The sequence below is a fragment of the Vicia villosa genome, linkage group LG1, assembly GCF_029867415.1.
Source record: "Vicia villosa cultivar HV-30 ecotype Madison, WI linkage group LG1, Vvil1.0, whole genome shotgun sequence".
Lineage (NCBI taxonomy): Eukaryota > Viridiplantae > Streptophyta > Magnoliopsida > Fabales > Fabaceae > Vicia > Vicia villosa.
The window spans coordinates 5,423,379-5,448,632 of NC_081180.1; the positions used below are offsets into that span (position 1 = coordinate 5,423,379).

Genomic DNA, 25,254 nt, shown 5'->3' on the forward strand with positions numbered 1-25,254 from the left:
AACCTTGAACACTACCATCTAAGTTTATCTTAATGGGGTCTTTATTTGAATCATTGATAATATAACAGAAAGAAGAAATTCATTTTATTTTTAGAAGAAATTAGTCTTGCAAGCTATCATGTTGATCTTTAAGAGTGAAGTTCATTCATATTTCAATTTGGACTCTCCAAAAGCACTTTCTTTCTTATTTTATTTGCATTCTTCTATCTAAATATAGACTAAAATGCAATTCAACTCAGTCAGCTTATGACATGTGACATTTATGAAATGTAGACCATGTATACATAACCACTGTATCTAGGATTGAAGTTTTGACATCTTCAAGCCAACCAACATCGTCCCATTTTACATTTGGAACCTGCATAATCCATACTTTAACAAACTCATGCATTGAAGAACTTGTTCTCCCATAAGACATAGTACATACTAAGGTGAACAAATTTCAACAATAAAAAATGATATATTACCACTCAATACAATTGAGAATAACATCACAAATCCTTATTGCTTAATTTATCAATGGAGTACCCAATGCTGACACATTTCTTTTCTACAATCGTTCCAAAGCATTCACCAAGTCTTATTTCCCAAGTTTCCTTTGCGGAAACTTCAAACTCGTTGTTGTCCTTAATCAACTTTGAACGAAGAGAATTATATGCACCTTCAGGTTCATTTTAGTCTACTTCAGCATTGCTGCTGGGATATAAGTTGGCACCAGCATCACCTATTACACGCACATAGTCCTGGGCATGAAACCATATGTCTGTCCATTACTGCATAGGGAAGAAAGCAATCACCATCAAAGAAGTATAGTTTGTATCTAGTTAAATGATCAAGTTCTTATTAAGAACTCAAATAAAAACCAACAGCTCAAGACATATCAGAGGTTGTCGTTCTCAAGGCACGCTTTATTGTATCAAGCAAATAAAGAGAATAATGTACCTGTTCTCCATATTAAGAACGAAGGGCATTCTTAAGAGCTAGTTCATCGGAATCTTCTTCTAGTTTCTCTAACCCAAATGCATCATCACCAACATTCAGTACCTGATACGATAATCACCAGTTAGTTCTCAATCAACAACTCAACTCCAAGTTAACAGGTGTTAAGATGAAAACCTTTCCAAGAAGTGCCAATTAATCTTCGAGATGATGATAGTTCAAGCGAGATCCTTCATCAAATGGTGGAAACCTTGTGATTACCTGTCATGTGTCATAAAAAAAACTATAAGCATATATAGATTGAACCTTGAAAAGAGAGTTTTAGTGGCCAAAAAACACTTTGAATTCTCAACAATGGAATTGGAATTTTGGACCACAGTTCCAACAGGTTTTAAAAGCCATTGAACACCCAATAAAAATTTATCTTCGACCAGTATTTGGCACATCGTGTATTCAATGTTCTTTGCCTATAGGCAACACCAATGTGATTTTTCCAAGATACATTATGGTAGAGCTAAGATAATTACATAGAGGAAATACAGAGAGAATAACAGTTTTTGCTATTGAATGGTATTTGGGCACAAAGCAGGACTCTTCCCTTTCTACAACTATCAAAACAGTTCACTAACAAATTCTACCATTAAAACCAAATCATCACAGAAACTCAGCTATAACAATTCAAAATCCAGACCTGTCCCATAAAGTACTAAATTAGCAAATACAATTACATATCCCAAACTCGACAACATGTCAATGACACCAGCTTTTTTCCTTAATTTCAGAAGGGTTGGGAAATAAAGCATACTGCAAAAATGAAACAGGAGGGGTAGCTTTAAGAATTTCATCAGATGCATTTATGCCAGAACTTGTACCCGGATTCTGCTTTGAATCATATAACAGGTGAGTTTAAATGAAATAAGTCAGTTAAGAAATAGAAATATATTTGTTAGTATTGCAAAGAAAGATTAAAGACCTATAGTGATAGAGATTTTCGATGGACCTCAGATTTGGGCTGCAAGGGCAGTGTGTCGTGTTGGACTTCATTAATTGGCTGTAACGACATAAGAACAACATAGAATTCAGTGATTAACGACCAAATCAACTCGTATATCCAAAACAATAGCAGCATAGGAGAGTGTGAGATGAAGAATTTAAAATGAGACCTGCTCATTTTGTTCTTGAAAAGAATTCAAACAAACCACACAACCTTTGACACTTCGATAATCATCTCCGCCTGCCCCTTTTGTGAACTGGAACGTTGGGATTTCTTGGATGACGGATTCGTCGACACCGCGGTTCCATGTCCTTGGAGAGAACGCTGTTATTTTCCATGTCCGCAGATTTGTCGATGTCGCGCTAATCCAATAGTCAAAGAACCAAGTGAGAAACCATGCTACCGAGAGTTGTTTTCAGACTATAACTAAGACATCACATAATTGTTTCCTTATAAAGAGGAGTCGACGTTTTAAGCATATTTACAACTTCAAAAATGTTATCTCTTGAGCTTACTTCACCTGCATTTTGGGTAATGATGTGCAGCACAAAGTTTAACTGTTACCTTATTAAATGGTGCCTGCTCTAAAATATCTTTCACAGCAAAAACCATTCCCAAGTTATATAAATCCTTATTAAATGTCAAGTTTTATATGCTTACAATCATATAACTGTAAATTTTAACGACATAAACAATTCATTCGAGATAACTTCCAGACGTAACCGAAAAATATACAATATAAAGCTGCTATGATTGGCAAAGGTATAGAAGCAAAAATGACCCCAAATTTTCCCGATTCAAAGTGAAATTATGTAGCATGAGATATTATTAAGTAATTAAGTAAAGATAATAAAAGCATCAAGTTGCACAGATTGTAAAATCATGAAATAGTGCGGAGATTCTAGTCTATCATACCAAATACAGAGAAGAAAATCATAAAACCGGCTGATATATATGGATGACTCTTCGGCTTCCCACTCTGGTCAAGGCCAATAATCCAGAGGCACAGTGTTCGCTAAATGCTTTTGTCGATAAGAAATCTGTTGTGCTTCTTCATCAATCCACGCCGGTGTTTACCATGTTACGGTTGCTCCACACACGCTGGAATAACAAACCATTCAAAGCCAACATCAATATTTTCAAAACATCAAATTAACAAAAACGGTGAAATCATAAAACAATATCCATAAACAAATTTCATTCAATTTAGAATTTCTTGAAAATCAGAAGAAATTATCGGCATTAGAGTTCTCACCCCTTAATATGCTTTTGTAAGGATCCTGTTGAAAATAAAAAGCATGAGAAAAGAGAGACAAACACCGATCCCGGTATCCCACACTTGAAAACTGGACCAGAATAGAGGCATTGCAATGTTGAATTCATATAACGGATATTTCCCAAATTGAAAAGACCAGCCGTATTTCCCTGCCTAGAGAAAAGGGGAAACCAAATATTCAAACATAAAAAATATTCTGATTCAATCCAACCTCATGGTTATTAACTTATTATGAATTTTAAGAAAATCTGGTTTAAACTAAAGCAAGAACTATCATGAAAGTTGCCCAAGAAAATAAAAAAGCATCAAGAGTACCTTGTTGCTATAAAACTTAGCCATTTGCCAACTTTCTTCAACATTAAAAATCACATGATCACCATGCATATATAGTTGTTGTTTGTTCCCAAATTTCAAAACCTAAACAGATCAAATAAAAGAGAATAGGTTAATAACAAAACCTAAATGAGAAAGTCACACATAAACCATTTTGTGTCAAAGTAGTTTCTCTACGTTCAATACAGAATTTTATCGAACACCTGGTGGGTCAAACGTGAAAGAGGAAGGAACCCTAAAATCTGCACAAATAAAATACCAATTAATATAAACACAAAATGAAAACAAAAGTACATATCTGACATCACAAACCTTGTAACGAAGATGATTAAGTTTGCGAGGAAGAAAAAGACCGCCACAAGTTTGCGAGAAAGATAAACACTGATGTCAACCAAACCCATAAATCTCACCACCACCGACGAATCTTCCCCCTTCCGTGTGAGCCAACATCACCAAACCTGAAACAACCAATACTAAATCAAAATCGAAGCAGTTCGAAACTCAATAACAAAAATGAACAAACACGAGTAAAAGAGAAAGAACGAAGAATCAGGAGAAGTTTCGAGAAAAAGTTCGTAAAAGAGAAAAGAGAAAATTAATTTGGAAATGTTTGATTGGAAGAAGAGAAAGGATAGTACACAAAGTAGATATAGAAAGAAGAAAACTTAGAAACCCTAAAAGCTAAAGAAGCAAGATTCAAAATTTAAATTTCAAAATTAAAAAAGAGGAACAAAAGTTAGAAGACGTGGAGGATATGGCATAAGAAAATTGAAGGGAAGCTTGATAAAGCTATCCACGTGGTGCATTTGTGAGATAGCAGGGCAAAATTGGAATTTCCAGACCATTCATCTTTCTTATATTGTAGATTCTTTAATAGACATTTATATATAAAATATATTAGGATGTCAGGCACCATGTTACAAATCAGTGGCGGAGCCAGAAATTTTAGGGAATCTGGGCAAAAAGTTTACACCTTATTTTTACTAATTTTACATCATGTCTCTACTAATTTTGCTCTTGATTTTATCTATAAAAAATTTCTTGATTTTGTCCAAAAATTTCACACCATATTTTCACTGATTTTGTCTAAAAATTACTAATTTTGTCTCTGGTATTGTCTAAAAATCAACTATTAAGTGGGGAATATACAACGAAAGGAGAGGTTGAGCGCGGACGCGTGTCCGGGTTCGCTGGGCTGTAGCTCCGTCCATGATTTCGAGTACCTTGCCTTTTCTAACTGTACTCTAAAAAAAGATGATAAGGAAATAAAGAGTATTCCAATTGTCTTTAGTTTTTGTTAAATCTATTTATAGTGAACAATAGTAAATGTTCAATTGTAAACGTGTGTGCCCTTGAGGAAACTAAAAAACTCTAAAAATTCAAATAGTTTTTTTCTACTTTAGTTCTTATATTGGTTTATTATATTAGGCCTGTTTGTTTTAGCTTTAAAAAAATAGATTTTTTCTTTGTATTTTTGAAAATTAATTTTATAACACTATAAAAAATCATTTTTAAAAAAAGCCAAAACAAACGGGCTGAATATCTATAATTGAGTTGAAATTTCAAATTATTATGCATTTATTTTATTTTATTTTATAACTATAAATTTATTTATACATTAATTTTAATATTATTTTTATTAAAGATAATTTATTCAATAAAAAAGAAAATAAAAAATGAGGGACATAAAATATAATCCCTTAAAAGCTAACAAAAATAATAGTTGGACATTTTCAACTTATTTCTTAAAAAAAATCCCAAAAGTTTTAATGTTATTTATTATGTGAAAAACTTAGATAATTTCTCATATTGACAAATTAATTTTGCTTGAACTCTCTAATTTGACCACATAGTAAAACTCATCATTTTTATACATTTCAATTTGTATTACTCTTACCTTTTAATTAAATTTAAACGCCCATGATTTCTTGTTTGATTTTATAATATATGGAAAATTATAATGTCACTATAAAATTATAATAGAAAAGAAGTAAAAAAATTATAAAATTAGGGAAGGTCTAATCAATTATAGATTTTTGAAAGCATAAATTGCAAGAAGACTAAAAAATGAAAATTGTATCATTCAAGAAAAAAAGACTAGAAGATAATTAGGTTATCGGAGTTTTATCAACAATATAAAACTCTTATTATTATAATATTTAATAATAATGATTAAATATGTATATCTTGAAGCACCAACCGTCAAAGACAAAGAGGAGAAAGATAAAACACCAACCGGTCTATAACACTGTAGTATAACTAATTTTTAAAATTTTTTTTTGTTATAATTCATATATAATTAATTGGGTTGGGCATGTCTGGATCATTGGGTACTCATCTATTTTAGTTTTCACACCCTTATTTTTATTAATTTTGCCCCTAATTTCGTCTAGAATTCGACTATTAAATTGAGGAAAAACAAAGAAAATAGGGGTTGAGCCCGGGCGCGTGCCCGGGCTCGCCGGGCTATAGAACCGCCACTGTTACAAATTCCTTAACCACAAAATAATTATATTATTTAAAAATTACTTTGTTAATGATTATAAAAAAACTATTTGCAGTAGTAAAAAAAATAAAATAAAATAAAAGTGTGTGTTTCCCCGGCAAGGAAAAGGAGATACAAAGGTCTTTATAGGTGTTCCGACAGAACACATTTGATTACTCACCGAAATAAGATTCTGGCGAAGTCACACAGGAGTTTGTGAGTGATTAGCTTTAGGGATTTGAGTAGTGCAAGTGGTGCAAGCTCAAGATAGATGTGTCTTGCTTATCTCTCAGTTGGGAGTTTTATTTATAGCTGCTGGAGCAGTGATCACTCTCATAAATTAATGGAGGAATCTTGGATTTCCTCCATAATGAGCAAGCTATAGTAACCTCTGCCGCTTGATCATTAAGGAGTTGTAACTCCTGTAACGACGGAGTCCCTTTATGCGTAGGTGACGGGTACATGCGACTAGGGCAGAACGACTCTGAGCTCTATTCACGACAACGCCCACCAACCTGTAGAATCTATCTTAACCAGCTGGGGACCTTAACCGAGTTGAGAATCCGCTCCGGGCTATAAGTCCTTGTCGAGCTGAATCAATAGCTCTTTGAGGCTGGTCATATTTCTATATCCATTTTGTCTTGTACCCACCTTCCTCCTTTGGTACCGGCTTGCCTGATCGACATAAACATTCTAAATATGTACAAGTCCTCCGAACTAGTATTACTACAGGGATGATGAGTTCGGTCTGCCAAGAGCTTATTTTGGGCCGGTTTGGCGAGTCGGCTCTCCTGCTTACCCAACAGTCAAAGAAGTACCTGCCCTTGCGTGTGTCAGCAAGTTTTCCCCTACTAATTGCTGCTGTTAATTCCTCGAATGTGCCACTAATGATGAGCATTTGTGGATAAAATAAATCTAATTTATTAGCCCTTAAACCTATTTTTTAAATTCATTACAAAATGTTTGGCCTTCTTTCCTCCCTCCCTTTGCGGTTTTAAATTTTTTCTTCGTAAGACTTGCTCAGGAGCAATTTTCCTTCGTGTAGCAACCTGCCCTAAAAATAAAGGTTTTAGAGTCGCCACCTATTCTGAAGGGCGAATAGGAAACCCTACGCAGATATGAGATTCAGGGTAAGTTATTATAATCAGGTTGAGGGAAGGTGTTAGGCACCCTCAACCCTTTCCTAAAGGCTAACATTGTAAAGATAAGGTTTATGGCAATAACTATGAGGTTTATAGCTAATGAATTGAAAAGAGTAAAAAAATAAGATTTAAGAATGAATTGAAATTTTAAGGGGGGAGACTCGCCTTGTTACCAAGTGCCTACGTACCTCCTTATGGAGGATCAGAGTCAACGTAGTTCGGGTACAGGGTTGTACGCCTTAGGGTTGAATTTATGGTTTGGAATTGATTAAAGGCTTTTTGAATGGCCTGTCATAGTTTTGAAATTGATTTGAATGTGGAAAATTGTTTTGAGGTTTGGCATACAACCCTGATTTGATTTGGCACCGTTAGATGCGATGACAAATGGATTTGGTCAGTATAGCTAAAGGATTAAAGGCATTGCTGGTTACTCAGATCGATAGGTTGATCATCGCGGGCAGCAAATTAAAATGTATTTTAATTTGTGTATTTTTATCTCTCGTCTAAAGTGACTGATAGCTTCAGTCGGGTCGAGGAGAGAATTAACAAGAGTTAATTAAATTATTAATCAAATAAATTAAATTAATCAAAATTATTTCTCGCCTACTGCGACTAATAGGTATAGTCGGTTCGGGGAGAAAATTAATATTGAGATTAATGTTTTGCGAAACGGTAACGGGATCGGGAAAACCCTAATATTTTGGTTACACACTCCTAGGGTTTTTATGATTTTATAATAATTAAAACTAATTAAAAAAATGATTAAAAAAATTAGATCGATATAATCGAAATAATCGGGAAGATCCTAAATCCTAATTTTAATCTACCATAATCTTATATCCTAGTCCTAATTTCATAAATTAATTAAATCTAATTATAAATAATTAAATCTAATCAAAATAATTAAATAATAATAATAAAAAAACAATATATGAAAACCTGGTTTCGATTCCATGTGGCTGGCTGGGAGATGCATGGTATGCCCCCTCAATCTGGATGCGTTAGATTTGGATCATAGAAGATCCTAGGGTTGGCAACGAGTGTGTATGGTGTGCCACGTATGGGACGGAACGCTGGATCCAGAAACATGTTATTCATAAAAAATATTGTTAGAGCGAGGATTCGAACCTGCGTTTCCTGAGTCGCTCCTTGCTCCCTTTAACCTAGTGTGCTGTTCGTTTTTCTTGTCAATAGACTGAGCCCAATAAGATTAATAACATAATACAAGTGTTAATGGGGGGAAGTCAAATGAATTAGGAACTGGGCCCACAGTATTTTGGGCAGGCGAATGAGAAGAGGAGAGAGATCCTGCCAAGTTTGACTGGCGAATGGAAATTCAAGAAATCGCCACGCATGCAACCAAACCGTGACCAAGCCTTCAGCGACGCCGAAACAGTAAAGACCGGTTGTCTTCTCCGGCCGTGCGTTTTCCTCCACCTGCAAAACAGCACCAAAAAACGCAAACGAAACACCCAGACCCACCGAGTGCACTACTGCGAGTTCAATGAAATAGTTATTTTGGATCAAGGAGCCCTGTAACCATGAGAACGATGAAGCACCAATACCTTGCCCTAACAATGGTGATTGGTGATTTTTGCGTCAAAAACTCTAGTCTATGTTTCAAACCTGCTTCAAACATCACCACAAGCTCCAAGGCAAGGTTAGTTTGGATCAAAATGCAACAATATTCAATATACGAAAATCATAACATGAACATGCATGAAGAACGTGATGTTAGAGTTACGAGTACGCTCAACCTCAGTTTACGATCTCTCCACACTTGTTCCGACTTCAGGAGTTGAATGAGATGGCTAAATGGCCTTGAATCCTTCTGGAAATCCTTCTTTGTCTGTGCCCTAGATTTTGTTATTTTTTGTGACATGAAACCCTTGCCTCTCCCCCCCTTTTTTTCTCCCCCTCGGTTCTGAATATTTCTAGAATATATATGGACTATTTTAGGGTTTGTTATGGGCTTGGTTATTAATTTTTACCCCTTAGAAGTTTTTGCATGAATATAAATGTGATTTTTCCTTCTAATTTTAGCTAAGCACCTCCCTTCACCTATGAACGAATTTTGATCCTTCTTATGGCATTGTTTGGGACCTTAGGTGATTAAAACAAGGTCCATACAATTTAATCCATTTGTTTTGATATTTTCCTTAATTTATTTAGTATTTAAATGAATAAAATCCATATAAATAAGAAATAAAATCATGGAAGGGTGGGGATGAATATATAGGCCCTTATATGTGTCATGGATGAGTTTGAAATGAAAATCTTAGGCCCATTAGTTCAAAAACAAAGTTTTGGGCAATTAGGGTTTTATGCATATCTTGAAAATCGCCTAACTTCAACCATGTGCATCTCTCTCAATTTTAATCATATGAATGCATTATAGGACTTTTTTGAAAGCTCAAAGAATCCTCTAAATGACCTTTTTGGTTTCATCTCAATTGAAACTTCCATGCTCAAGTTATAAGCTTTTGAAAAAGATGACTTCTGACTAACTTTCAAAGTGGATTTCTTGATCTTGGGCCCAACATCAAAGTTGTAGAGGATGAAATTTCCTTGAGGATAGGCTTTGATTGGGAAATTTTTGATGCTCCATGTGAAAGTTATGACCAGTCAAAGTTGAGTTGACTTTCTCCTTAAAAAACCCTAATTTGAACCTTTTGAATTTGTTCATTTCTGAGTTTTTATTAATGGATCATGATCAACCTTTGATCAAATTATGGATACAACTTCACATACTTGATGTTGACCAAAAATCTTGAAGTTTGACTATATTTTGACTATAGTTGACTTTTAGGTTAACATAGTCGATTATTGGTCGTCTGAGCCATTGAGTGAGCAATCCTTGGAATAGAAGCTTGACTTTTGACATGGAGATACCTTGAGACATATGAGACACTTAGAGATCCATTTGAGGCCTCAGAGACTCAAACTCCTTTGATAGAATGCTAACCCTAATTTTGAATAGGAGAGGGTGACTTTGAGAAAACCTTTGAACCTTGATTTATTGAAGATGAAGTGAGGATGGCAAATTTTAGGGTATGACACTTCGTCCTCAACTTTCTTCATCAGGTAACCTTCCCCCCTTTTATTTTTTTATCTTATCATGGTTATCAATAGAGAATGCGATGAGTTGGGGAATATCACTGTTCCCTAAATTTCTGAAGAGAGAAAAGCTCTCTGGAAGCAATGAATGGAGTTGTGTAAGGGTCATATGACTCGGGTTGATTTTAACCAAATTATTCATGAAGTTTTCGTGTAAATATGTACCGTTTGATAGTTTTGTTGTATTTTTGTAGGTTTTGTTGCGTTTTCGGAGCCTCGAGGAATAAAGTGTCGAATCACGGCTGCGAGCGTATTTTGAAGAAATAAAGCTGTTGTTCTGATGTAGCGCGCTATACCGCGCGTCGTGCGACCTGAGAGCAAAAGAAGAAATTCTGGCAGAAGGTTGGGCGCGTCGCGCGGACTTTGGGCGCCTCGCGCACTCTAGGGCGGTTTGGTACATTAATTGAGAGCGCGCGTCGCGCGCTATAGGGCACTTAGCGCGCTCTGCGATATTCAGTTTTGTATAAATAGATAAAATCAAATTTTCTTAGGTTTTATCATCTCTTCTTTGACAAAGTTGAGCTCTGATCCATTCTTTGTAGTTTGGAGGTTCAAGCAACACTATTGGGTGTCTCATCATGTCGATTGAGCTCGGGTGGTCTCCGATTGTGCCGACAACACGAGAAGTTTCCATTTGTTTTTCTTCTTCCTTGTGACCCATTCCAATGGTGGGGTTTATATGTATATTTTTCCTATCTTGTATGTATATTTGTTGATCTTGGGATTGTTTATATATTTGCTTTACAAATCATCATTGTTGTTGTTCTTGATCTTTTTGCTTAAATGCTCTGGATTTGTGTTGTTGCTAAAATGGACTTCATAGATCTTGATTTGGAATGATATCTGTTAGTTTTTAGATTTCAGACATGGATTTAGGGCTAATAATCGTAATGGGTATCGAGTTTAATGCCTTTGTGTTGTTCGTGTCGGTTGGGAATTCGCTGACGTGAATAGTATGGTTGAGCTTTCGTCGGTGTTTCAGAAATGGACACTGATGTGGCATCTCGAATGATGCCTGGGGATTTTGATGCGTAGTGTGAGTATTGAGCGATAGATCTTAAGATTTAAGTATTGGAAGGGTTGAGTAGAAATACGATTCCAGAATGAATTCTCTTAAGCTACAATAGATTGTTTATTTGCTTTTATTTACTTTTCCCGTATTTACTTTCCGTAACCCAATCATGAAACTTAGAACGTGAGATAGTCGAACAATAGTTTTTCTCTACCAATCTATGTGGACTACGATATGATATACCTTATATCACCTGATAATAAATATTCCTATTACTTTTTGCTTGCCGCTTTACCCCTTCAGTAGTCGGCACCGCCGTTTTGGGCGGAACACCATTGTCTTTTTGTTATCTAGCCGTTATGGTTGACGCGATAGATCATTTTGCGTGAATGTTCTGATGAATATTGACTAGAAACTGGATTGGTGCAGTGGTTCACATGAGTTTTTGGGTGAGCTTCATGCGAAGCTTAAACCCCAGCGGTCGGGGAGGTACTTCCTCAGAATTCGGAGCCCCAGACGTTGCAAAATAGGTTTTAACCTTCCGATGAAGTCCTCGACATCTTTACCTGCTGTTTTGAGTTAAGGGCTTTGGCCGAGGACGTTGTCCTCGTCACCTTTGCGCACACCCTTTCACTTGATTAGTGGTGGAAGGGTAGATTTGATTGTTGAAGTCGAGTTCAATTTTTTCTACTAATTTTCAGGTATAAATGGTTGATCGAACAAATGGAGGATACCACAAGCGAGGCTAGTCGCGAGGACGTTGGTAGTTCGACAACATTGATATTCTCCGAGCAAACGTCTTCCGACCGAATTGCTTCCGAACAAGATGGGGAAGCAGAATTCCTCCAAGAGGAAGAGGCAACCACATTCGGGGATGACTGGGTGGCCTATGAGCCCAAGCATACTCCATCTCGTTTCACCGTTTGTCTTGAGGATGCGTTCACGACGGTGGTCGTTGAGGTGGACCCACCTGCTGCTGTGAGGAAGTGGAGAGTTATATTCCCTACTGTTGACGGCAGGATTTGCTCGCCATATCCGGAAGACCGTTTTGCGATGTATGAGGTTTATTTTGGGAGATGGGGCTTTGGCTGCCCTTCACCGAGCTACAAGTCGACGTGTTGCACTACCTGCACCTTGCATCCTCCCAGTTGCACCCTAACTCGATAGCCTTCTTGAGGGCGTTTGAGTTGGTGTGATATTATCTCAAGATCAGAGCTACTTTTTCCATTTTCTTCTCTTTCTTCCATCTTCAGAGGGGCGCCACTAGTGATTGGTATGCGTGGGTTGCCTTGAATCAGCCGATAAAGCTTTTCAAGGCTTTCTCGGAATTTGTTTGGAGGTTTAAGGATAGGTATTTTTTGATCAAGCCCATCTCGTAAAGGGCCATCCTCAACACGTTCTACCCTGAAAACATATATGGACTGGATGGGCAGCTTAAATTAAACGATCGAGGGAAGCCGAGGAGGCAGCTCGTTCAAAGGTTGAACTTTAGTTGGGTTAGCCGTCATTTCGTGGATGGTACGTATGCCTATACCATAAAGTTGAGTATGTTGGGGGCCGATGATTTGGCCAACTGTGATAAGCTCATTGCCTATGTCGAGGGGTTAGGCGTCGTGCAGCGCATGGCCAGGGGCGATCGTCTTCTGACCGACATGAGGGGGGACCCCCTGGTCGAGCCTATTTTGATAAGTGTCAAGGAGCTCCTTGAGTGCAATACGACCGAGAAGATCAGGGACTATTTAGGTAGTCAAGTTGTTTTACTTATATTTTTAGATGTGTTTATTTATTCCTCGTTTTTTTATCCTTCTTTTGCTTTGTTTCAGCCAAGCTGTCAAACCCACAATAGCGGATGCAAAAGAATTTGGCGGCCAAGGCCAAGAAGAAGACCATCAAGCTTCGTGTGGCGGACGCAATGCTTGTTACTTAGACTAATTCTGGGGACTTCTCTTCTGCTCCTCAGGTTGGGCAACCCTCTCCCAAGGCTACGTCGTCGAGACTGAAGCGGCCGCGTGCCGAAGATCTGGTCGATCTGACCCTAGAGCAGGGAAAGTCCAAGTTTCTCTTGGATCGTCTTGAGAGGAGGCTTTTACTGGCCCAAGATGCCGCTGCCGCAATGAGGATCATCGGGATGGATGCCGTTTATGCTAACGGGGAGACTTCCCAAGAGATCGAGCTGCGAAAGGTTCGGGCGACTCTCGCGGATGCCGAGGAGAAGTTGAACAAGGCTAATTCTGAGCTCAAGGACCTCACCAAGGCGAAGGAGGATTTGGCCAAGTCCAAGGAAGAGTTGGGGACATGTTCCTCGAAAAGGAAAGCTCTGGAGGATCGTGTCGCTTCTCTGGAAGTTACTGCTGCTCCTATTGAGGAAAAACCCCAGGATCTCCTGGGGGTGGATACTTGAGCTGAGTTGGTTTCCCGGTATCGAGTGACCGTTGATGATGGTTTGGCTAAAGCTCAGGCTAGTTTTGAAAAGGCTATTGCTCAGCTCAAAGTTCTGAATCTTGGGGTTGAGCTTCGGACAGAAGGGAGCAGTTTTGCATGCTCGATGGTCGACGGGCCGGTGGTGGTTCTCGATTTTCTCAAGGATCTGGACATGATGGGGGAGTCTCTTCCAACCATTACCGAGAATCCAATGTTCGAGGAGATGGCCCAGTAGAAGTCTGGTGATGAGGAGTAGCCTGAGCAGAACGCCCAATTCGTCCTTGAGGGGCATCAGACGGTCGCCCAATAATTTCTCTTGTCGTTTGTCCGACCTGCGTGCCGTGTATTGGTTGTAAGTTTTTTTTTGTTCGGGCGTGGCTCGTTTATTGCAATTTCCAAACAATCGTGGTCCTCGTGGCCACTCTTCAATTTATGTTGGGGCTTCAGCCCCTTTTTATTTAAGTATGTACAATGGTCCTCGTGGCCGATTTTATTATTCTGACCTTGGTGGTTGCCTTTTGATTATACTTGTGTGTCAGTATTTATTACTCTGTTCGTCCATCGGAGGACAGCGTATATTTTGATATTTTCAAACAAACAGGTCAAATCTTTCAACAAGGTCATTTTCACTGAATTAAAGAAAAGATTTGAATGGAGAAAATGTATAGGAGTTCATCAATGTATTATGTTGAGAATAATAACATGTGTGAGTTAGAGTCTCACATTGATTATAAATATAGAAATTTGAGCATTTATAAATGGGAAAACACATACACCTATCACCTTTAGGTTTTGGATAATTTGATTCTGAAAAAATAAATTAACATCAAATTTCAAGAGTTTGAATTAATAAGAATTAATACGATCATATAGTGAATAAGGAGTAATGATTTTTTAAGTTATTGAGAGTACGTATGTAGAATACTTTTTTTTATAAAAGGATTACAAAACACTTGATGGAAGAGAAATTTAACTTTGCAAATCACCAAGGGTATTGAAAAGAGCAAACAAAAATTCTATGTAATGAGTCCGATCTTGTGTGTCTACATGTTTTGTTGATTTGATTTGGTTGCCATTATTGATAAAATTAATCACTTTTCCAACCATATATGATCAATTATAACCTTTATTGATATTTTGAAGAGATGAGATCATGTCCATTTTATCAAAGAGAAATAACAGCAAATATTTTACATGAGATAATCACAGTTTTTTTTTGCCTCATGTGCTTTGCACCAAGTTATCTATCCCAATGAATTTAGTTTCTGTATAATTTGCTATGAATTGCTTGTACCAGGTTGCAGATAATCTTGGAGTTCTCTTCAAAGTAGCATAATCCACATGATGGAATCCATATCTTAGTGTGTATCCATATGTCCACTCAAAGTTATCAAGCAAGGACCATGCAAAATATCCCCTCACATCTGCTCCTTTCCTAAAACAAATAAATACCGTTGGACGTCAAACCGAACAATAAGAAAGGTGTTCCAACATGTATCAAAATGATAACAGTGAAAATCGGAATCCTTCTTATATCGGTCTCTATTTTGTTCTTACCTTATTGCTATTGACAAGGCTTCTATGTGATTTGCAATATACTTTATTCTCTTGAAATCATTCACTTGATCTTCCAAGGTGAAATTTGGATCGTCTTGTTCGGCATACCCTATAAAATGTTTAGATTAATCAAAAGCATGCATAAAATTATTCAGACTACAAAAAACATTAATAGCTTTTGTTTGCTTACCGTTTTCAGTAATGAACATTGGAGTATTATTGTATCTATCTTTCACATATGTGACAGTTTTCTCCAGGCCTTGTGGATAAACATTAAACCAACTAAATGGAGTCTGCAACCCGACATTAAAACAGTGAAGCTTGAGGGAAAATGTGATATCACTGTAATAAGTTTGAAGGAACTTACAGATTCTCCGATTGAGAAACCATTTTTATCTCCACTTTTCATGTATGAACCTTCTGTTCTTGAAATCCCAAATCTCGAATCACATTTGGTGTATATGCAATCTTGAACATAGGAAGCTGTGTAGTAGTTTATGCCTATAAAATCCAATCCTTTTTTGAGTTTATTTTTCTCGTTGGTTGAAAATGTTGGTAAGAGGCTTCCCAGAATGTTTTCCATCTCTTCGGGGTACTTTCCAAATATGATTGGATCCAAGAACCTGTGTTTTTAGGAATTGTCCAATCCTTAAACTTTGAGTGAATCAATAGAAAAAGCTTTATATTAGTATTTAAAGGAGAACTATACCAATTGAAAGTGAATGATCTTGCTCTTTCAGTAGCCAATTTGTCAGCTGTCGAATTGCTCATCGGTTCATACCATTCATGTTGAAGCACTATACCGATTCTTCCTCTTTGCTCAACCTGATGTCTCAGTTACAAAATACTAAGTTCTACAACAATTTGAATACTTATGCTAATTTCCTTACACTTGTCGTGTTTTATCATTGACACACGCATATGCCACATACATATAAACATCGGATACAAACATTTGAAATAATACTAACACGCATACATCGATAATAACTTGAAAAAATATAAATGATTGAATGTACTATATGAGTAAGTGTTCTGCGACTGTCCGATATCAGAATCTGAAGTGTCGGTGCTAGATATATGAAAATACAAAACAAGACATTACCTGGTACTTGGTTCTATAGAGATCAACTGCAGCTGCATGCGACAGAATAATATTATGGGCTGCTATAAAGGGCTCTTTTTCTGAATCACCTTCTTTACAGTTAGCCATTGCGAATGAGCCAGAGCAACGACACGGGGGATATATGCCTGAACGGTAACCGAGTGGTACTAGGTTATTTGGCTCGTTGAATGTGACCCAATACTTAACTCTATCACCAAATGTTTTAAAGCATAAGTCTGCGTAAAATGCAAAATCTTGTTGTGATTCGGAACTTAGCCATCCACCGTATCTGTCCTCGAGTTCTTGTGGATTGTCATAGTGACTTAGAGTAACAAAGGGTTGAATACCTTTGAGCAGCAAGGCATCAAATAGTTTGTTATAGAAGTTAATGCCAGCCCAATTGATCTCTCCGAATCTTCCCTCTGTTTCACAAGAATCAATGTTACAACTATGAATCTTTGTTAGTTAGAACATTTTATACTAAGATTTTGATAATGCAACGAAGCATACTTGGTAGAATTCTTGTCCATGATATGGAGAGTCGTTGACTATTTACTTTCAAAGCTTCCAATAGATCTATATCCTCCTGTGTTTTCGTTCACATTCAAATTATCTGTTAAAAGTTTCACATTGGACAATATATGGCCTAAACATGTGTGAGTCAACTCCTTATCAACTGAGTCAATCTACCTTTTTGATATATGAGTCAACTTCTTATCAGTCTAGTCAATCTATCTTTTTGATGTGTGAATCGACTTCTTATCAACTTATTCAATCTACCTTTGACATTTTGTTAATACTTTGATTGTAAGTAATGATTTTTTTTTACTGATAGTATTTTGTTTTGACTATTTTCATTTAATTTATTTTAATATCAACCCATTTGCATGTTGTAGAGGCAGGTCGTATGGATATATATTATATTATCATTTAACACAAGTGGATAATTTATAAACATGGATCTGAAATATTTGTATATTATTATAACTATTTTGTTTCTTCAAAAAGATAGGATTATAAGATATAACTACTTTAAAAAAAGTTTCTATTTTCACGAAAACACCATGCTAACATGCTACTATTATTTTGTTGTTTCCGTAATAGCCTTTCCTGAATTAGAATTTAGAACTATCTATCTATTACTACTGTTTAAAATGATAGTAAAAGGTATGAACCTGGTAACGATGATAATGATCAACAGCAATATCCCCATTGCTTCCATCCACTATCATACTTCTACCTGCTAATTACACATTATTATAACTCTCTCAAACTAATTAATCAGTAGATTAAAAAAATAATTACCTCCGTGAGTGAAGTTATCCCAATTACTTTGTCCTTTACCATCAATGTTATAACCACCTTCATACTGTGTAACAAGATTCATTTAATACATAGATTAATTGAGTTTAATTTGTATTAATAAACTGTATAGAACCTGGTAAGAAGAAGAAGCAGTTCCAAACAGAAAGTTCTTAGGAAATGGAGACAGATCATCCACTGCACTTGAAAGAGGAAGAAGCAACAATATCTCCAGAAACATAGTTTTCAATAACAACAATGCTAAGAACCTCATCTTCTATGGTTTAATGTCCTCAATAATTTGAGCTATTGTCTTCTTATTATATACTAGTAGTACTATTAATTTATTTGTCACGTGGAGCATGGTTGGATTTTAATATATTTATTTGTTGTTGATAAAATATTTTATTTCAAATAATTAATAAATATATTATGAGATTCAAATGATTGCAATACTGGTTGTACTTACAAATACTAATAAATTAAAAACTAAATTACTAACAATGTAACCAAATTAGTTACATGTGTTGTGACAAGTTCCTTAACTAAATCACTTAAGCTTAAATTACACTTCAACAATTGAAACAACTTAATCCATGCTTTTCATTCTACCCTCTGTGCTTACAGTTCTGAGCAAGTTATTTTCCTTTAACTGTTTGTTCCAGTATCTCATCTCTGTGTCACGTTCAGCATCAATGCTCTCAGTTTTATGCTTAGCAATGAAATGTTTGTACCAACTAGCTGATAACTTTGGAGTTCTCTTCTGTGTGGTAAAATCAACATGATAAAGTCCAAATTTAACTGAAAAACCATATTTCCACTCAAAATTGTCAAGCAATGACCATGCAAAGTAACCTCTCACATCTGCTCCTTCCCTATAATCACACAACCAACATACAAATATCATGAAGTTACTCTTCCATGATGTGTTTATTCAATTTTTGTAGATTTTTACCTCAATGATGTTGCTAGATTATCTAAGTGACCAGACGTGTAGTTTATTCTCTTAACATCATTAAGATATTCTTCTTTGGTGTTATTTGGATCATACAAATTCCCATATCCTACCAAAACATTGGGAAAGAATCAGGTCAGAGATTCAAAATGTTGTAAAAAAGGTTCAAATTCAATGCACTTCTTTGCTTACCGTTCTCAGTAATGAACATTGGAGTGTTATTGTAACTATCTTTTACGTAGTTAACAGTTTTTCTCATGCCTTGTGGATAAACGTTGAGCCAATCAAATGTTGTCTGCACATAACAATACAAGTTTAAGGATTGTCTTTGTCCGGCAATGTTATGTGATCATTGAAAGAATGAAATGCTTACGAGCTCTCCAATTGGTACACCATCTTTTTTTGCAGTTTGTAGGTATAAGCCCTCTGTTGTGGAGGTTCCTAGCCCAGACGCGCACACTGATGATATGCAGTCTTTGACATAGTAACTTGCATAATGATTGATGCCAATGAAATCAAGTCCTTGATTCAGTTTTTCTATGTCATGACTGGAAAATTCCGGTAATAAGCTTCCTAGAATTGTCTCCATCTCTTTTGGGTACTTACCAAATAAGATTGGATCCAAGATCCTGCATTATTATAGAATGATCAGGTAGATTTGCTACAGTTAGAAGAAAATCATGCATTCAACCCAATCAAGCGATTTGGACCGGCTGATCAAAATTTCAGTCTCGTGTTCTGACTTTGGTAAATCGGGCCAAAATATAAAAAGTCAAAACTTGAGTTGTTCAATCTTGATATATGACAGTTCAAATCGGTGTACATGTGCTATGTGAAGATAGCAAATTCAAATCCAACTTTGGTTAGTAGAATTTGAATGAGCCATGAATAATGAAGAAATTCTACCAGTTTACGCTAAATGATTGAGCTCTTTTAGCAGCTAATTTATCTGCCTCTGAATCGCTTAACGGCTCAAACCAGTCACAGTGTACGATGATGCCAACTTCTCCACCTTGCTCGGTCTGGATGTGCCATTGAAAATAAAGCAACTTTATAATATTTCGAATGAATGTTAAGTCCTACTTCCTTTCCACTTTTGATTTGTAAAACTAACATCGTAAAGCATACTACAAAGGTTGTGAGGTCTTGTTAGCAAATAAATTACCTGATATTTGTTTCTATAAATATGAACTGCAGCTGCATGTGACAGGATAATATTATGGGCTGCCACAAAGGGCTCCTTCTCTGAATCTCCCTCGCTACAATTTCCAAATTTTCCAGAGCAGCGACATGGCGGGAATTTACCTTCACGGTAACTAAGTGAAACATGAAGATTTGGCTCATTGAATGTGACCCAGTACTTAACTCTATCACCAAAGGATTTAAAACATATGTCTGCAAATAGCACAAAATCTTCCCTGCACATGTCAAAATACATTAGTACCACCATTGTCTTGTTTTTTTTCTTAAGCCAAAGTTCTTCTAGGAGGAAAAAACAAATGTTGATTATTGTTGGTAAAGCATGGCAATGGTGTTGAAAAAAAATATGAATTGTAGAATTAGTTGCTTACTGTGATTGGGGACTTAGCCAACCTCCATATCTATCCTCAAGTTCTTGAGGGAAATCAAAGTGAAACAATGTAACAAACGGTTGGATCCCTGCAAATTGTATAAACACAGATTAACTTAATCGATCTGTTATACCTTTTCTCCGTCTCACAAGTCATAGTAGGAAGAATGAAATCAAACCTTTGAGTAACAAAGCATCGATAAGCCTATTATAGTAGTCGATACCAGCCAAGTTCACTTCTCCAAATCTACCTTCTGCTCATAAAGATTACAAATTTTGCTTGTGAATTGGCTATAGTAAAAACTTCTTAATTGTAATCACCAAGTTTTTGTTAAAGATGCATACTTGGTAGAATCCGTGTCCATGAAATTGAAAACCTGTAGCTGTTGACTTTGATAGCTTCCATTAAATCTACATCCTCCTGTTTTTATCATAAAATTGAAATTCGGAACATCTATAATAGGTGTAACGAATTAAACTAAATAGGGTACTATACAAACATTGAACCATTGTGATTGACCGACAATGTAGAAACATTTTACTGTAACAGTGTAAATGAATTAAATTCTAGTTCTATTATTTATAATTTTTGGCCCTATACTAATCACTTGATCAAATGATGTCCGTTTGCAGGTAAATAGAATGCATAGATAATCAGATATGTATTATATCGAAGTGAAGTCTATCATGTGTACCTGATACCGATGGTATTGATCAACTGTAACATCACTGTTACTTCCATCAGAAGTACTATCTGGTTTGTGAGTGAAGACATCCCAGATGCTCAACCCTTTGCCATCACTCAAGTAAGCACCTTCATACTATAACAATAATAATATTTAACATAATAATCAGCGACGTTAGTTAAGAGATATACATGAAGAATAAGAAAATAAAAGAAACCTGGTAGGAAGAAGAAGCAGTGCCAAAGAGAAAGTTAGTGGGAAAAGGAGAAGTATCTCCAAGAGAATAGGGTGTGATTGTAAATAAGAAAAGGAGTGGCAATATTTTCTCCATGGATACAACAGCTTTGTGAAATGTAGATAACTAAATTGGAAATATTCTAAACTATTAATATTTCAATACAAAATTCATATTCTTATTAAATGACTCACAACCAACTCAGCACCTACTATTGGGACCCAAAAGAAAAGGCCAGTGACACAAACAAAGGTACGAATAATTTTCAAGCGTAATTTATTAATAGATACAAATCGTTATTTTGTATTTTTGGTAATCTGTTTAGCTAAATTCAATAAAATCAACATAAAATAATCATTGATTTTATGTTTATTAGAAAAATTTATTGTTGATTTTTTCAATACATCAATATCATAGTGTTCACTATCAGCATCAACTTTAGTCATTTCTCAACCAACAACAAAAAAAGCCTCAATTATTGAAAATAGATATATAAGAAAAGGATCGACCATGCAAAATTTCTGACGCATTGTTCTTATTTACTGCAGTACATTATTTCAACCTCTGATTGCAAGAAAGAAACAATAAACTCATATAGGCTGAAAAGTGAAAACAAAATTGAATAGTGATAATAAGATTGCTATAACTCTATGGCCACAAATAAAGCAGCTTGAACTTCTATTAACTTCATTAATAAATACATAATTTCTCAGTAAACAATTGTGATATTACTTTGGAGCTTCAGCCTTGAATTGAATCCTCATTCACATTGCCTTAGCATAGAGAAGCTTCCAAACTACACTTTATTGTTTAGCCTGCTCAAATAATATTAAAAGAAAGAACATATCAGTTGTGTCACAAGTATCAAGAAATATAGCTTATACTGAATTTAATTTGCTTTCACAGGTTAATTAAATGCTTATAACTTTTATATATAGCAAGTTAAAGAATAGTGAATGTGAATTTCCCGTGTTCACAATAGCATATACTGTATAAGAAAACAAAAATAGAAGAAAGGAGAATGGACCTGTGAATAGAGAAAGGTGCCAAGGATTGCAATGGCAGCTCCAAGGGCATTGTTTGGCTGAATTGGTGTGCGGAAGATAATGATGGAAGAGACTATAACCGAGATTCTCTTCATTGTGTTCCCTATGCTAAATGTTAATGGAGAAATCTGATCAAGAGACATATAAGATACTTGATTGTACAAGTGGTAGAAGACACTCTGTGCAGCTACCCACCTGTAAAAATTACAACCCACAAGTTCATTATTCAAACACTTCACAATCACTACAGAATATTATATATGTATAGATCCAACAGTACATGCAAAAAAAACTATAAAACGCCTCGACTAACGATATGTTTGAATTGAATTATTTGAATTTATCTACTAAAATAAGCATTTTGTAAGATTGTTTGAAAGAGCTTATAGAAACAACTTATACATGTTTATATGTCATATATAGCATGTTTCTATAAACTCTTCAAGATAGCTTATGAAAACAGTTTGACTTTATATCATCCTTGGTTATAGAAATAATTTATACATAAGCATTTATATGATCTACGCCGATTGTTGCCGAGATTTGTAGAATGTTGTGCTTACTTACCAGACAAAATTGGGACCAATCTGAGAAACTGCTGTTTGCCAGCCAGCAGCCCACATTGCTGGGCCTTCGACAGCAATAGCAAAAGGGGTGAGAAGCAATAGAGATAATATAGAGAGGCAAGCATAGTAGTTCATTCCACTAACAGACATTCCTTTCATTCCCTTCTTTGAGAATATATTCCTAAACACAAAGGCCACATTGGATATCATAGCCCCCATAAACCCTGAAACATACATAAGATTAATCAAAAAACTACAAATTTAGTATCTATGAAACACAAACAAATTTTGTATCTATGAAGCACAAACACGGACAAAGGACACAACACTAATAATAATAATATGAAAAAAATAGAACAATTGAATGTAACTATGTCGATGTTGTATCGGACACCAGACACATCTTCAATCAGAAGTGTCAATAATACCTAGTTTAGCATCCTATTATCAATTCAATCTACTATAAGAGAACACAATCAACATTAAAAAAACCAACCATGTAAATAAGTGAATATAATCTTACCAATCATATTGAAATTAAGTTCAGTAACAGCAGCAAGTGCACAGCCTCCAATAATCGGCAACAGTGAAAGATAAACTTGCAAAGGAAAAGATTCACCAAGCAAGAACTTCGACACCAAAACACTAAAAGCAGGTTCTCCACTTTTGATTATATGCGTAAACGAAACAGCAACTTTGGACATACTCACAGTAGCTGCTACATGCCCAATTGTATGCGCCACAGCAACCTGCAATTCAAATTCACCATTCAGTACTTCATTCAAACACGTTACAGTCAATATTTCAAACTACACAAAATTGCATGCTTACAGGAAACAAAGCCTTCCAAAAATCGAAATCAACTTTAGGAGCATCAGCAAGTCTTGTAGCCCATGAAATCAACATAATGAGAGAACCAGCAGCGAGTGACAAAGTTGAAGTAAGCCATGGATACGGAAACGCATTCAGAACCTTCTTGTTGTAAATATTGAACACAACATTCAAAGCCCACCATGTAGCAAAATACAAACCGATTTTCACCTTCTGAGCTGCAGGTTCACCAGGAACATCAATGTTAATCTCCAATGGCTCTGATCCTGATGATTCTGATTCTGACTTACCTGCTTCATATGCGTGACACTCTGTTCCACTCTTTTCGAGTTTCGCAGTTGCGAAACCGAAACCGAGATTCTGAGTGGATGAAAGGTAGAGCGGTTTAAACTGTATAGTGTTTTTTGCAACATTGTGAAAAGTGAGCGGTGTGGAAAGTTTAGGTTTGGAGGATGAAAGCGGTGTAAAAGGTAATGAAGAAGGTGTGAAATTGAGTTGTGAAGAAATCATGATGATGATGATTGAAGAAAACAATGTAGTTGAATTGGATGATGATGATGATGAATGAAGAAAGTGATTTTGATGAGATATATGGTGGAGCGATTGTAGCGAGGAAGGAAAAAGCGAAGAAGTCAAGAAAGAAGAAGGTGCGGCGAGGGAGAAAAGTACAAAGAGAAAACAAGAATGAGAACGGTTTTTCCGAAGAAAGGTGGCATTAGGTAGAAGAGAAAGTTCTATTTATACAGGTGGAAACAGAACAACTGTGGCGGTTTCGTAAATAAAGGTATAATAAATAAAAAAAGATTTTATTTTATTTTTATGTTTGATACACATAAGATACGATAGTATATCAAAATAAATAATATTTTGTTAATTTAACTAATAATGAAATAATTGAATATATTATTAATTAATTATAATTGATAGATCTTATATTATGGATTATATTTGAGTTTTATTTGAATTATTTTATCTAAAATAATAATTATGAATGATTGTTATGGTTTTAATTTTTACGGTATGGGGCTAGGTGAAATTAGTTGCTACTGATCATTATTCACGACATTTTTCGAAGCTGTGTTTTTGTCTTTAGAATTTATTTTAAATTAAGTTGTTGAATCAGACAAATTTGGAGTATTTTGTTAAACAAAGTACTATTTATTTTGCAAAATAAAGCGGAGATTAATCATTTAAAGCAGCCCAAATTTATTTAAGATATTTTATAGATGAGTTTAAAGGTAATATATTATCAGTGTAAAATATTTTTCACGGTCATACATCATAACTCTTAAAAAAAAATACTTTATATATAATTTTAAATAAAAATTAACGGTTATGATTTCATGACAGTGTAAAATCACGACGGTGTAAAATTGTTTTATAGATTAGATTTTCCATAAATATAGAACGGTAATTTTATTTTTTTATTAAACATGTTTAATAGGTATTTAATTATTTATTATATTTATTAAACTATTTAAGTAAAATGTATGAATAATTATTTAAATTTTATTTTCACTTTCTATGAAATTTATTCATACACATTCATTGTATTAAAAGAAAAAACATAAAAATATGAAAGTTATTTATTTAAGAATATTTTATATTGATAAACTAATTTTTTTCAACTATAAAATAAATTAAAATATTTTTATATTTTTAAAATAAGTCTTATAATCTTA

General features: G+C 35.3%; 1 protein-coding gene, 1 long non-coding RNA gene and 1 pseudogene across 2 annotated transcripts; all 3 read right to left on the bottom strand.

Annotated features, from left to right (window-relative positions):
* Positions 1 to 296: 296 nt before the first annotated feature.
* LOC131600096 (uncharacterized) lies at positions 297 to 4,266 on the bottom strand. Its single transcript, XR_009283006.1, has 12 exons — positions 4,181 to 4,266; positions 3,855 to 4,000; positions 3,746 to 3,784; positions 3,525 to 3,626; positions 3,189 to 3,358; positions 2,849 to 3,034; positions 2,103 to 2,295; positions 1,913 to 1,990; positions 1,745 to 1,818; positions 1,117 to 1,200; positions 943 to 1,044; positions 297 to 773 (listed from the first exon to the last, which is right to left on the bottom strand). It is a non-coding gene; the product is annotated as an uncharacterized LOC131600096 (long non-coding RNA).
* Positions 4,267 to 14,752: 10,486 nt separating this feature from the next.
* On the bottom strand, positions 14,753 to 18,083 carry LOC131627124 (beta-glucosidase 46-like). Its single transcript, XM_058897954.1, has 10 exons — positions 17,820 to 18,083; positions 17,687 to 17,750; positions 17,557 to 17,621; positions 16,892 to 16,967; positions 16,382 to 16,803; positions 15,986 to 16,101; positions 15,644 to 15,899; positions 15,467 to 15,569; positions 15,277 to 15,385; positions 14,753 to 15,154 (listed from the first exon to the last, which is right to left on the bottom strand). Exons 1-10 carry the CDS (start codon positions 17,955 to 17,957, stop codon positions 14,941 to 14,943), a joined length of 1,563 nt encoding a protein of 520 aa, XP_058753937.1. The 5' UTR covers positions 17,958 to 18,083; the 3' UTR covers positions 14,753 to 14,940.
* A 43-nt stretch (positions 18,084 to 18,126) lies between these two features.
* On the bottom strand, positions 18,127 to 24,266 carry LOC131627131 (uncharacterized; annotated as a pseudogene).
* Positions 24,267 to 25,254: the final 988 nt, after the last annotated feature.